Source organism: Pteropus vampyrus, unplaced genomic scaffold (genome assembly GCF_000151845.1).
Source record: "Pteropus vampyrus isolate Shadow unplaced genomic scaffold, Pvam_2.0 Scaffold16, whole genome shotgun sequence".
In the NCBI taxonomy this organism is placed as follows: Eukaryota; Metazoa; Chordata; class Mammalia; order Chiroptera; family Pteropodidae; genus Pteropus; species Pteropus vampyrus.
This window is the reverse complement of record NW_011888797.1, coordinates 6,058,081-6,069,270: the sequence shown is the minus strand read 5'-3', so window position 1 is coordinate 6,069,270 and position 11,190 is coordinate 6,058,081. Positions and strand designations below refer to the sequence as shown.

At 46.1% G+C, this 11,190-nt stretch overlaps 1 protein-coding gene across 1 annotated transcript in view; it reads right to left on the bottom strand.

The window, feature by feature from the left end:
- Positions 1-4,476: 4,476 nt before the first annotated feature.
- RFX4 (regulatory factor X4) overlaps positions 4,477-11,190 on the bottom strand; it is a 124,187-nt gene continuing 117,473 nt past the window's right edge. Inside the window, exon 18 of the mRNA XM_011354425.1 lies at positions 4,477-4,749. Coding sequence (XP_011352727.1) covers positions 4,477-4,749 — 273 coding nt within the window. The remainder of the gene's footprint in view (positions 4,750-11,190) is intronic.

Below are 11,190 nucleotides of genomic sequence, written 5' to 3'. Positions count from 1 at the left end.
CAGGGAACTGAAGCAGAGAAGCGCCAGGTTAGAAGGGCAGGCGGCAAAGTGGTAGGTAGGGAGGTGGGCTGGGCTGGAGGGCCCGCCAAACAGTGTAGCCAGGGACAGGTTTGTCAGCTGCGGCCAAACTATGAACAGTGTAGGCCATCGGAGAGTGCCGCTTTTTGCCACTCCGGACAGACGGGAACTCTGTGGAAAAGAAATTTGGGGTGCACATTCAAGAAATAGCAGTCCCTGGATCTCGGGTGGAAGGGGTTGTTTTTCTCAATCTTGACTGCACCCCGGGAGCTTAAAAAAGCTGATGCTCCAGGTCACATTCCAGGTCAATCATTTACTGTGGGCGGGACTTACAGATCAGGATTTTGAAAGAGTTGATGGAGTAACTGAGGGGCAGCCAGGGTTGAGAACCACTTGGAGCAGGAGTGCCCCTTCTACATCTTTGGTGGAACCAAGAATTGATCTCAGTTGTCGCTTTAAAGCAATAAGTATATCCATTTTTTAATTTTTCTTTTAAGCTTCCAATCATGATGATTTGCATACTTCAGGCTCTTGAATAAGTCTGAACTCTGTGCCTCAGGAGATCTACAGTAACCCCCCCCCCCCCCCCCGCACATCCTGTAGTAAAAGGAGTATTTATACTAGCCCCTTCGGGATTTAATTTTTAATTTCGCGATTCTGCCTTTAAGAGATGCAAAGTGTTGGGACATATTAGCCTGTATGTTTTTGCTCTTTCCTTCTCCAGATTCACTTGAGATATTTCAACTGATGTCACTTTAAAGCAAATGTTAAGGACCAATCTGGGAGGAGGGGAAAATGGCAGAAGACTACTACCCAGACTTGTAGGAGAGAGGATGAAGTCAGACGCGAGGAAGAGGGTGGAAGGATGCTCGGTAATGGTGGTGCAGGTACACGAGCTGAGCTCGTGGGCATGAACCTCGGGCTGTTTTGAGCACCAGCTGGTGGTGCCGTCGCCCTGTCTCTTGTGGCTGCCTTCCCGAGTCACTGCCCAGCTGCCAGTCTGTTCTTTGTTTTCCTTAAGCTGTCCACCCTCCTCACCCAGATCCGCCGGCCCTGGTCCATCAGAACACAGACTATAATTGGGATGTCACAGTCATATAACATGCCCGCTTGAGGTCCAGAGTGGGGAGGTGACCCCTCCAAGGTCACATAGTGGTGAAGCCAAGGCTTCCTTTCAGTTCTCTTTCTCTGATTTCGGTCCCTCTCCCCATTTAGGTTGGGCTTACTCAGTGGCATATTTTTTATTGGTCTGCGACTGGGTTGCAGTCTCAGAGGGGCCGCAGATTCCCTTTCTTCCCAGACCTGGGGTATATTAGAAGCCTGACAAAGGACACAGCGGGATGGATGTCTGGGACGCCACAGGCCTGCGACGTGGGTGAGCCATCCTGGCTGCTCTTCATGACTTCATTCAGTTTCAAGCTGGCAGAGTCCTTTTCAGAAAGAGTCCTAAAGAGAGGAGTGTCCCTTTATTGCCAAGACTCCTCCTGTTCTTCCTCTGACAAGTGACTGGCCCCACTCCCAGCTGCCAACCTTGCCCATTCTCATTCTGGTGGCCGGGTAGGAACCATCAGAGGGAGAGAAGGTGCACTGGAGTCATGAGCTCACAGCAGCTGTCGTCTTTCCTAATCAGATCATTCTCAGTTCTGAAGTTGAAGGTCGAGAACAATTGGGGACATAGGCAGTGCACTCACCTCCCAAGAGACAGGGTACCTTGTGCTCTGGAGAGAACGATCGCCCAGTCACCACTTGCCCTCATCTGAAGCCGCCTTCTTCCTCCAGCACTGACAGCTCCCAGTTCTTGGCCATGCTGTGAGGAGGAGGCACACATTGTCTCCCTTGCAAAGTTCTTGGAGTGACTACTTTGTTCTCTGGGATTCAGGCCCTTGTCGTGACTATTTTTGTCTAAAGATCTGGGCATTCAATGAGCTGTGGCTGTTACTTGTACATGGCTGTTGTTTATTGTGTGCTACTGCTACCTGGCTAGAGAATTTGGCAATTGCTTTATATTTGTGTGTGTGTGTGTGAGTGTGTGTGTGTGTGTGTGTGTGTGTGTGTGTGATTAGTTAGTCAAAAGACTTACTACACCCTTTCATTTATGGAGCACTAGAGCTTTGGATCGTAAGGGAGCATTAAGTCTGCTTATCCTCACGTTTGTTCTATACAGTGACTAAATTTGAAATTTCATTCTTCCTCTCCCTTACTTTCCTCATATAAAGCCAACTAATGGATTGTGGCCAAAAGACCAAATTCATTTACCGTCAGAAAGTGAAATCCAACATCTACTTTCTTTTGGCAGAAAAACACAGCTAAATTTTCTAAGGGGATGCTATGCAAAATGTATAATTTTAATACTAAAATCATTTTCATGTATAAATATGTGATAGCAAATAAGAGCTTGGCTTTAAAAATACATCTTTCAGAATGCAAATTGAGCTGTCAGATTCTCATGCCTTTTGGTTAACATATCACTACTGCCATTTCTGGAAATCTCTGGCTCTGAATCGCTCATAGATCCTAGACCCTTAAAGTTTGGGCAGAACATTCAATCATTTTGCCTTTATGGCCTCACTCCTCAGCCCTAGAATCAAAATGCAGTGCTGGAGGAGAATTCATTGATGCTCATGGACTATTATTCAGTAATGTCGCTGTTCTGTTCCAGAAGTTTATTAGCATTTAAACCATGCACTTGACATATCTTTACACCCGGTGATCATTAAAACATAGAGAACCGAATACCAAGCGACCTCGTAATGGTGCTTGTATTGAAGAACAACGTTCCTGGAAGAGCTGAAAGGCCCTGCCCTTTGCTGGCATTAGCCATCATGCAGACTTAGTCTTGGATGTGGAACTGGTCTCCTGCAAACCTCAGTCAGACAGTAGGTACTGAACTGTTCTTTATCCACTTCACGTGGGGCCTATCTGAATTTTAATGATCATTTTAGAACAGGATGATGGGGAACTGGATAAGCACAACCGTACAGGACCACTTAGTTTTGTTTTGCTTATTTACGACCTAAGTATTCAGAATGGTAGTTATACTACACACACACACACACACACACACACACACACACATACACACACTCACTCACACACACACACTCACATCATAGCAAATGCAAAATGAAGAAAGCAGGTCATTTCAATACTTTTTATTTGAGTGTGAAGCCATTCATATCTTGCACAACTGTACAGATAAAACTATTTCCATTTGAGCTGTAGACATGATTATCACACTGAGTGGGTGTGAGCAAAGATTTTATTTACAGAACAATTGCTAAAACATCCGATGTCATATTTCCATTTATTTCTTACCCATAGGGTAATAGGTCCACCATAATTGCTTGGTGCTTTTTATAATACAGAAAGAAAACCTATGTTAATCTCTAACAAACCTCACAAATTGCTACAAATCTGACAGAAAAATGCCTACGAAAAAATTTTCCAAAAGTACAATACATTTTTATTTCCACACATACACAGTATAGTATAGGCTCAAAGGCACAGCTTTGAATTTTTTTCCCTATCAAAGTGTCGGAAATTATTATAGTCTTATGAAGGAACCATGAAAGTCATTTTCACACTTGGTGCCTGACAGGTTAATGTTTGGTCCATCCAGTTTCCCAAAGTTAATACAGCAGAGTGTGATGCTCAATGCCGTAAGTCCACATTCTCGCAGAACTTTAAAAACCCCTCCCCTGCCATTTGCTGACACTAGCCATTGTGCAAACTTAGGACAGATACTTGTATGTAGAAGAACCGGTCCCCTACAAACCTCAACAGACTTAAGGCATAAAGAACAGGCCTCTTCCTTCCCTCTAGACAGTGCTTACACTCCAAGACAATGCAGGTACTGTAACAGACATGAGCGTGACAGGGAATCCCGTTTCCAGATACCTCCATTTAGCCCTGGTGCTCCAGGAAGCAGCAATCACACCACCGGGAAGGAGGGATGCGTAGAACGTGTCGGAGGGCCGCTTGCTCATTGGACAGTGAGACGACAGACAGATGGCAGGGTGAATGCTCTTGGTAAATTATGTGCCCATCCAAGAACACAAACCAGATTCCGTCTCCAGTATCCATCCTTCAAGACTAAAGAGCTTTTTGTCAGCAGGAAAATAAGTGACTTACAGGGAGTGCTTGCCAACACAAAGCAAAGTCATAGAGGGGAAAAGGCACAGATTGCCCTGCCTGAGACAGTGCTCTATAGAAAGTCAAGACAAGTCTGGCTTGGCTACAGGAACCCAATCTCACTGACTCTTAGTGAGTCCTGTTTCTGAACTAAAGTTTATTCATCCCACTCTGAACCCCAGCCTCACGTTCATTAGGAAAATAGACGCCTAGGAATAGTCCATGAGTTATGATGTATAGAGATAAAGTCTTCTGGGGGAGGGGTGGATGGGTTCATTATTATTATTAATACTTATTAATATTAAATATGGATTCCTATGGTAGCAGTCATTTAGCCCATCCTGTGGAGGCCTCTCCGTTGATGTAAGCAAAGCCAGGAAAGTGTTGCATGTGCTCATACTCAGAATTCCTGCGCGTGGTCAGGGGTGTGTACATGTCACTAGAGTTTCCATACCTCGTGGAATGCACGGACGGGCTTGTGTAGCACGTGTTGGCTGTGGGCACCTCTGGCCATCGGGGGGTGACCGGGGTAGGATGCAGTCTGGGAGTACTGCTCATCAAACAAGGCTCCATCCGGGAAGCGGGGCTATTAAAAGGGTACTTGTTGAGGGAAAAGAAATTCCACAAAGTTAAAATTAGCCTGAGGTCACAGATACACCATATCAATCATGTTCACAGTTTTAAATTAAATTTCTGAAGATGCTATTAATGAAAGTCGATAGGAAGGAATGAACCTCTGAAGACTGAACCTTGGTCTAGGAAGCACCCAAAGGAGAAATTGAAAGGATTGCTTATCTTAGCCAGAGTTGGACTGGTGTTCACTCAACCAGTAACACTGACTTTCTGCTCTTAAGCTGGAATGTACTGGGAAGTCAAGCTCAAAAGGAGGAGTAGCCATACTGGGAATACAAGAAAGTGTGTGTGTGTGTGTGTGTGTGTGTGTGTGTGTGTGTGTGTGTGTGTGTACACAGGTAACAGCACGTCCAAATAGATATGGATGTTGTGAATTTTAGCATCAGTTATAGAGATGCGATAGGTCTCACCCCATCAACCCAATAGTTGTGAATTTTAGCATCAGTTATAGAGATGCGATAGGTCTCACCCCATCAACCCAAGAGAACAATACTGCCAAGTAAAAGCACAATGACGTTATTAAAAATAGCATTTCACAATTGAATTCAATTACGAACTGCAGCCTAAAAGCAGGCTTTTGAAGAGGAAGCAAGTCAACAGCTTCAAAGCTTATTATTAGTGCCTATCATCTGAAGAACACCTATCTTTTTGGTTCACAGTCACTGAAGTCCTTGAAGATAAACAAGCAGGAACCGGCAAATTATTGGCCTTGGTGAGTGTGAATGTGGAAAGACTCAAAATAAGCCAAGTGAGAGGGGCGGGAAGGTGTGCTTTTGTGCAGGTCAAAAAAACAGGTGTTCATAGCTACAGGAAGAGGGGAAGCAGTTCTAGAAAGAAATAGGAATAAAAAGAAGTGCATCTGAAGTGCTGCTTCTTTGCAATTTTTTTTTTCCAGTTTCTAAGACTGCTATGCAAATAAGCCTCTTTTAGTACAATCAGAAGGGAGCAAGGGGAGGAACCCTGGGCTCCCTTTGAAAGCTCCCCGTGTGCAGGCCAGTCAACACAGATTTCCTTGCTGCGCTAAGGGCCACCCCAACAAGGACAGGAGCCAGTCAACAAGGATGGCAAGGACAGCGAGTAGGGGAGAGAGTGTGTGAATTCTTCTGCTCCCCATCTGTCTTCCCTGACAGTTGGAGAGTGGAGCCCCGAGGGATTAGGTGGGAGGCTGCCTCCTGTGAGGGAGACAGACAGGCTGAAGCCTAGACAGCCGGGGAGAAGGGGTTATGACAACAATGGCTGCTCCTTGTAGTCAGTGGGGCCAAAGGGGACCATTCTGCCTCTTTGAGTGGGAGCCTGAGGGGCGCAGGAGAAGGAAGTGAGTCCAAAATCATGAGAAGAGGACCAGCTATTCATCAGTCAAGATAGAGGGATCCAACTTCTAGTTGAGAGGGTTTGTCCTACACAGGACAAGCATGCCTTACATAGCAAAGTGCAGCCACTTCACGGTCAGACGCACAGGTAGGAAAGAGGGAGAGGTGCATAGGTGGTGTCTGGGAACTCAAGGGAGAAGGCACCAAGGGCTGTTGCCAAGGAGACTATGGAAAGCATACCCAGGCTTGCATAATTCCTCAGTCAGATAAGAAACGCTTAAGTATTCTCATGTACTCGTCCTGGGACTCGACAGGGTGCTGTTTGTGTGACAGCTGTGGTGGATCTTCAGTCCTGGGCCATGGAATTGTAGCCCAGGACCCACTCTAAATCCCAGAGAGACCCTTGTAAGATTGGGCCGTGCTCAAGAACACAAGATCTCGGGTATTAAACAGCTAATATTTAGGAATATTACCAAACAGTCTTTAATTTTTTCAAAAAGTTTACTTCCGCCTCCTAACATTCTTTCAAGTAAGATCCCTGGATGCATGTCACCTCACCTCGCGGTGCTCTCCCTGGCAGAGAAGCCTCCTCTCTGGTCCTCTGGCATGCCAAGCTGGTTCCCATCTCAGGGAATTTTGCCCTGCCTGCTCCCTCTGCCTGGAACACTTCTTTACCATCATGGCCCCCGAGATACTTGCACGCCTGCCTTTTTATCAGTCTTCAGCCCTCAGCTCAAATGTCACCTCCTCAGAGAGACTTTTCTGGACATCCTATCTCAAGGAGTTAAATGCTCCACCCTGTGCCTCTCAGATCCAAATCTTACCATCCTTCTCATCAGCTGTCTCTTTCTACTGGCTTCTATTCATAAGCTCCTGGTGGGGCTTTCTCATGGTCACCTCCATGTTCTCAACATCTAGAATGATGCCTGGCACACAGTAGGTGCTGAATCATCTACTATTTGGTGGGATGTCACCACTAGAAAGAACCTTGGGGATGATATAATCCGACGCCATGTTGTACAGATGAGAAAACGGGTACCCATGAGCTGAAGCGTCCTGCCCAAAGTCACATGGCAAGCTAGTGGAAGAGCTGGCTCTAAACCCAGGGTAGGGCTTATTCCCCACATCAATCTGACTGGCGCATGACTGAACTGCACAGCAGAGGAAGAGCACTCCTTACTGGAAACGTAGCCCATTTAATTTTAATCTCTTTGTCACTCTTCCTGTAAGCTCTCTTGTCCCCTACAGACCACAGAGTCTTACGATTCTGCCCAGGCCTGAACCTGCTGGTCTGACAGACTGTTCACTTGCCTTGACTTACGTAGATAAAATGTCACAGTATGGACTTGGAGCCTCCTTCACACAGAACCCAAGAGAGTGTGGCTTTTGTACCTAATCAAGGACCTTAAACGCAGCTGTGTCCAGCGGTTGTGTCACAGACTCAAAGAGTAATTGCCTGGAAATGAGACTGGCTCAAAATATCTCCAATGTGACAATAAAATTCTGTTACCACAGAATCTGGCATGGAAAATTCTGTCCCATTAGGTCAGCTAATTGCAAATGAGTCAGTGACTCGTTTTCCCCATGGTGAAGGGACCATTGAAAGATGAGAGGCTGAAGTGTCCACTGCCTTGGCCTGGTGATTAACGCCACCAATGAAGCTTCTATTTAGTCTGGCGGGAGTGGCCGAGGTTGGCCTGTGGCACCCGCCTCACCTTTCACACTTACATCCAGTTTCATGCAGGGTCCGTAAGCATGCTGGGCACAAACCCTGGGGTCCAGAGAGCTCTGCCCAGAATAAAGGCGCTTTTTGTTGAGGGCCCATAACAGGAAGTTACTATTTTCTAGGTCAAATCACACGCTATTGCTACCGATGTCAAAAATGGAGGTAAGTCACCAGTTCCTACGCTTTTGAGAGAGGTATGTGAGGTGTGCTTGTGGGTACGTGTCTGTGTTTGTACGTGTGTGTACATAAGTAGTCGAAGGTTCTGTCCAGTGGCTGAGGCATAAGTCTGTCTCAGCTGTGACTGACTCTGGGCCTTCTTGGAACCATATTAAGAAGTTCTATTTTGAGAAACAACTCCCCACACCAAGGGCTGACTTTCCTGCACATGGAGAGGGAAGAATGAGCCCTTTATCCCTGACCCTTACCAAATGGACTGCTACTCGAGCAAGGGGTGAAAGGTGGCCCAGTCAGGAGGACAAACTGTTTTCCTATGAAAGGCGGCTCTCACCGCACCGAAGTTCTGCCAGTGGGCCTGCCTCCAGCCAGGCTTCCTCTGAGCCTCGTCTGGAAGAGGACGTAGCTCTTCCCCCAAATCATTGCCAGACGATCCATATCTGCTGAGCTTTTGGAGTCAGTATTAATTGAGTTAATGCACATGAAACATTTAGAACTCCCATGTAGTACGTTTCCAGAACATATTAGCTATTATTAATATTCTTCTTTAAATCATAAGATCATGGTCCATTCATGATAGGGAAAGCCTTAGTGGTCCTACCTCTCATTTTACAGATGAAGGAATTGAGGTCAAGAGAGGGGAAATGAATGACCTGGTTGAGGTTATATAGAAACTTAGTGCCAGAGTGAGGATCCATTCATTCATTCATTCCATCGACAAGTATTTCGATGGAGTACCTACTAAGGCCCAAGCCCATGCTGGGCCCTGGGAATATAATGGTCAGAAAAAAAGGACCTGGTTAGGTATAGTGAGAGAGACAGATACTAATTCTGTAATCACGCAAAACATAACTATGGTATTACAAAGGATAATAATAATATACACAAATAGTGCTGTGAACCAGGCCCTGTTCTAATTTTTATTAGCTCACTTAACTCATTAACAACTTAACTCACTAACAACAATCCTATGAAATAGGTACTGTCATTACCCCCAGTTTTCACATGAGGAAACTGAGGCACAGAGCTAATGAGAGGCAGAGCTGGGATCTGAATCTGGGAAGCCGGGCTCCACAGTCAGAGATCCTACATCACTGTGGCTGATGGATTTTTACTGCCTTTGGCCCAGAATGGTAGTCCAAAGCGGAGCCCCCTGAGCTAACACTGTAGCATAGTCACTGCGCCTCTGAGGTCGAGGGCCCACGGGGCCTGGGCTGATCTTGGATGGAGATTCTGTGAAAGCTGTGTGACTGGCGGGCTAGGCTGGGCCGTGGCCATACAGATGAGAAATAAGGAACAGCTGTCTAGTCTACGCTGCGTGTACTTCTAGTCACACAGCTTCTGGTTGATCAAATGGTTTTTGAGCTCTAGGGGCCCAGTTTACATTCATGGCACTGACTGGGTAGAGGGTCCATGAACATGTGTTGGGTGAGGCTCAGAAATATTTGTAACCATGTATTGAGTCTGGTTTGCTTTCACTTTTGGGTCAAGCATGAGAATGGGGGACCAGAGAAGGCGAGGCTGACACAGTCCCTCAGTTCATTTTCTCTGATATGAACAAGTACAGCATCGTTGCAAGGAGGGTGTTTTTCTGACATAACTAAACCTTACACTGTGAAACCTCATTCATCTGGACTCTCTAATTCAGAAATTGTGAGAGTTCAAGCAGGACTGGAGGTTTCTCTTCCTTTTACCCAGGAAGAAAGCACGTGTTGTGCCAATGAGCAGTATAAACAAGGGCAGGTTATTTTGAGCATGTAAATGCTGGGATGCATACAATTATTGCACTTCACAGGTGTGTCTTATCAGTTCTTTAAGGCAAACCTGGCAGGCATACTTGCAGGAGTTCCGTTTTAGTTATTCTTCTGCTGATGACCAATGGCATTCTTTAACCATATTCTATAATTGCAATTTTTCTCCAATTCAGACTGATCTTTTCCCCAGTGAGTCTGATACAATGAAGTGTGATATTTCAATACTCAGGTTTGGAACAGTTCGGCCTCTGCTCAGGGCTAAAACTAATTAGCCCTGCAGTGGATTCTCCCCTGTACGCTCAACTTTAAACCAAAGAACCAGGAAAGGAAAGAAATAAGGTACATTGGGTGTGTGGTTCTTCAATTTGGAAACTTGAAACTTATTGAAAATGGTTGCAGTAACCTCTTGAATTTATCTCCCACCCTGCAAAACACACAGCAGCAGTATAGTGCTCAGTGGAATCGAGAGTTGGAAAACTTGCCTTGCATTTGAGTCTGCTGTGTCACTTCACTGGATGCATGACCTGGGGCAAATTACCCTCTGAGGCTGTTTCCTCATCTTTAAAAACTGGAGAAAATGCCTTCTTCCAGAAGGTGCTATGAGAATTAAGTGAGTCTGTGTATTTGAAAGTGCCTAAAACAGAGCTTGATGCATAAATGTTAATGACAACTAAAACAGGATTCCTTAACTTTAGACGGTACATTCCCCAGAGAAGCACTGACCTCACTCATCAACCTGGCAGAGATGTGATATAATTAACTTCTCCTCAGCCCACTTTCTAAACGGAGACTAAGGCGTAAGCCACGAAGTGCACAGTGTGTGTGTGCTGGGGTCAGAGGTTGTCAAAGACCTTGCCTAAGGGCCGCAGGCTGAGGTGGCAAAGAGGCCAGCCAAGGACCCTATTGCTTCTCTCACCTCATCTGGATTCAGAAAGCTCCTCCCTGGGCTTCCTTTAGTCCTCAGCCCTTCGATTAAGCCCAGCTACTAAATGTTAGTGCTCCAGGTGGGGACCGTCGTGGCTTCCAGCGCGGAGGGTACAGACCTCTCTGCGATCACCAGGGACCACGTGGGTCTTGAGGAGACCCTGGCTTCTTTTGATGGCAATGGCTTTAAAGGTATCACCCCCAGAAAACTGGCTCCAGAAATTACATGAGGAGGGATGCGGGTGTGAAGAGAGAGGGAAGATAATGCCGGGAGCTGTGGCTTGTACTGGCCACTGTTGCTTAGACCAGTGTCTCCTACTGGAGCGTAAGCTCTCCCAAAAGAGGCTCGTTTCTGCCTCGTTCTCCACTGCATTCTCGGAGGCTATGGTGGTGCTTGCCACACAGGCACCCGACAATCACTTGAGGAATGAATGAATGAATGAATGAATGAGCTGCTTAGACTGTGTTGTTAAGTGTGACTCAGTCTATGGCAGCAGCTCGAAGTCATTTGTCAGATCAC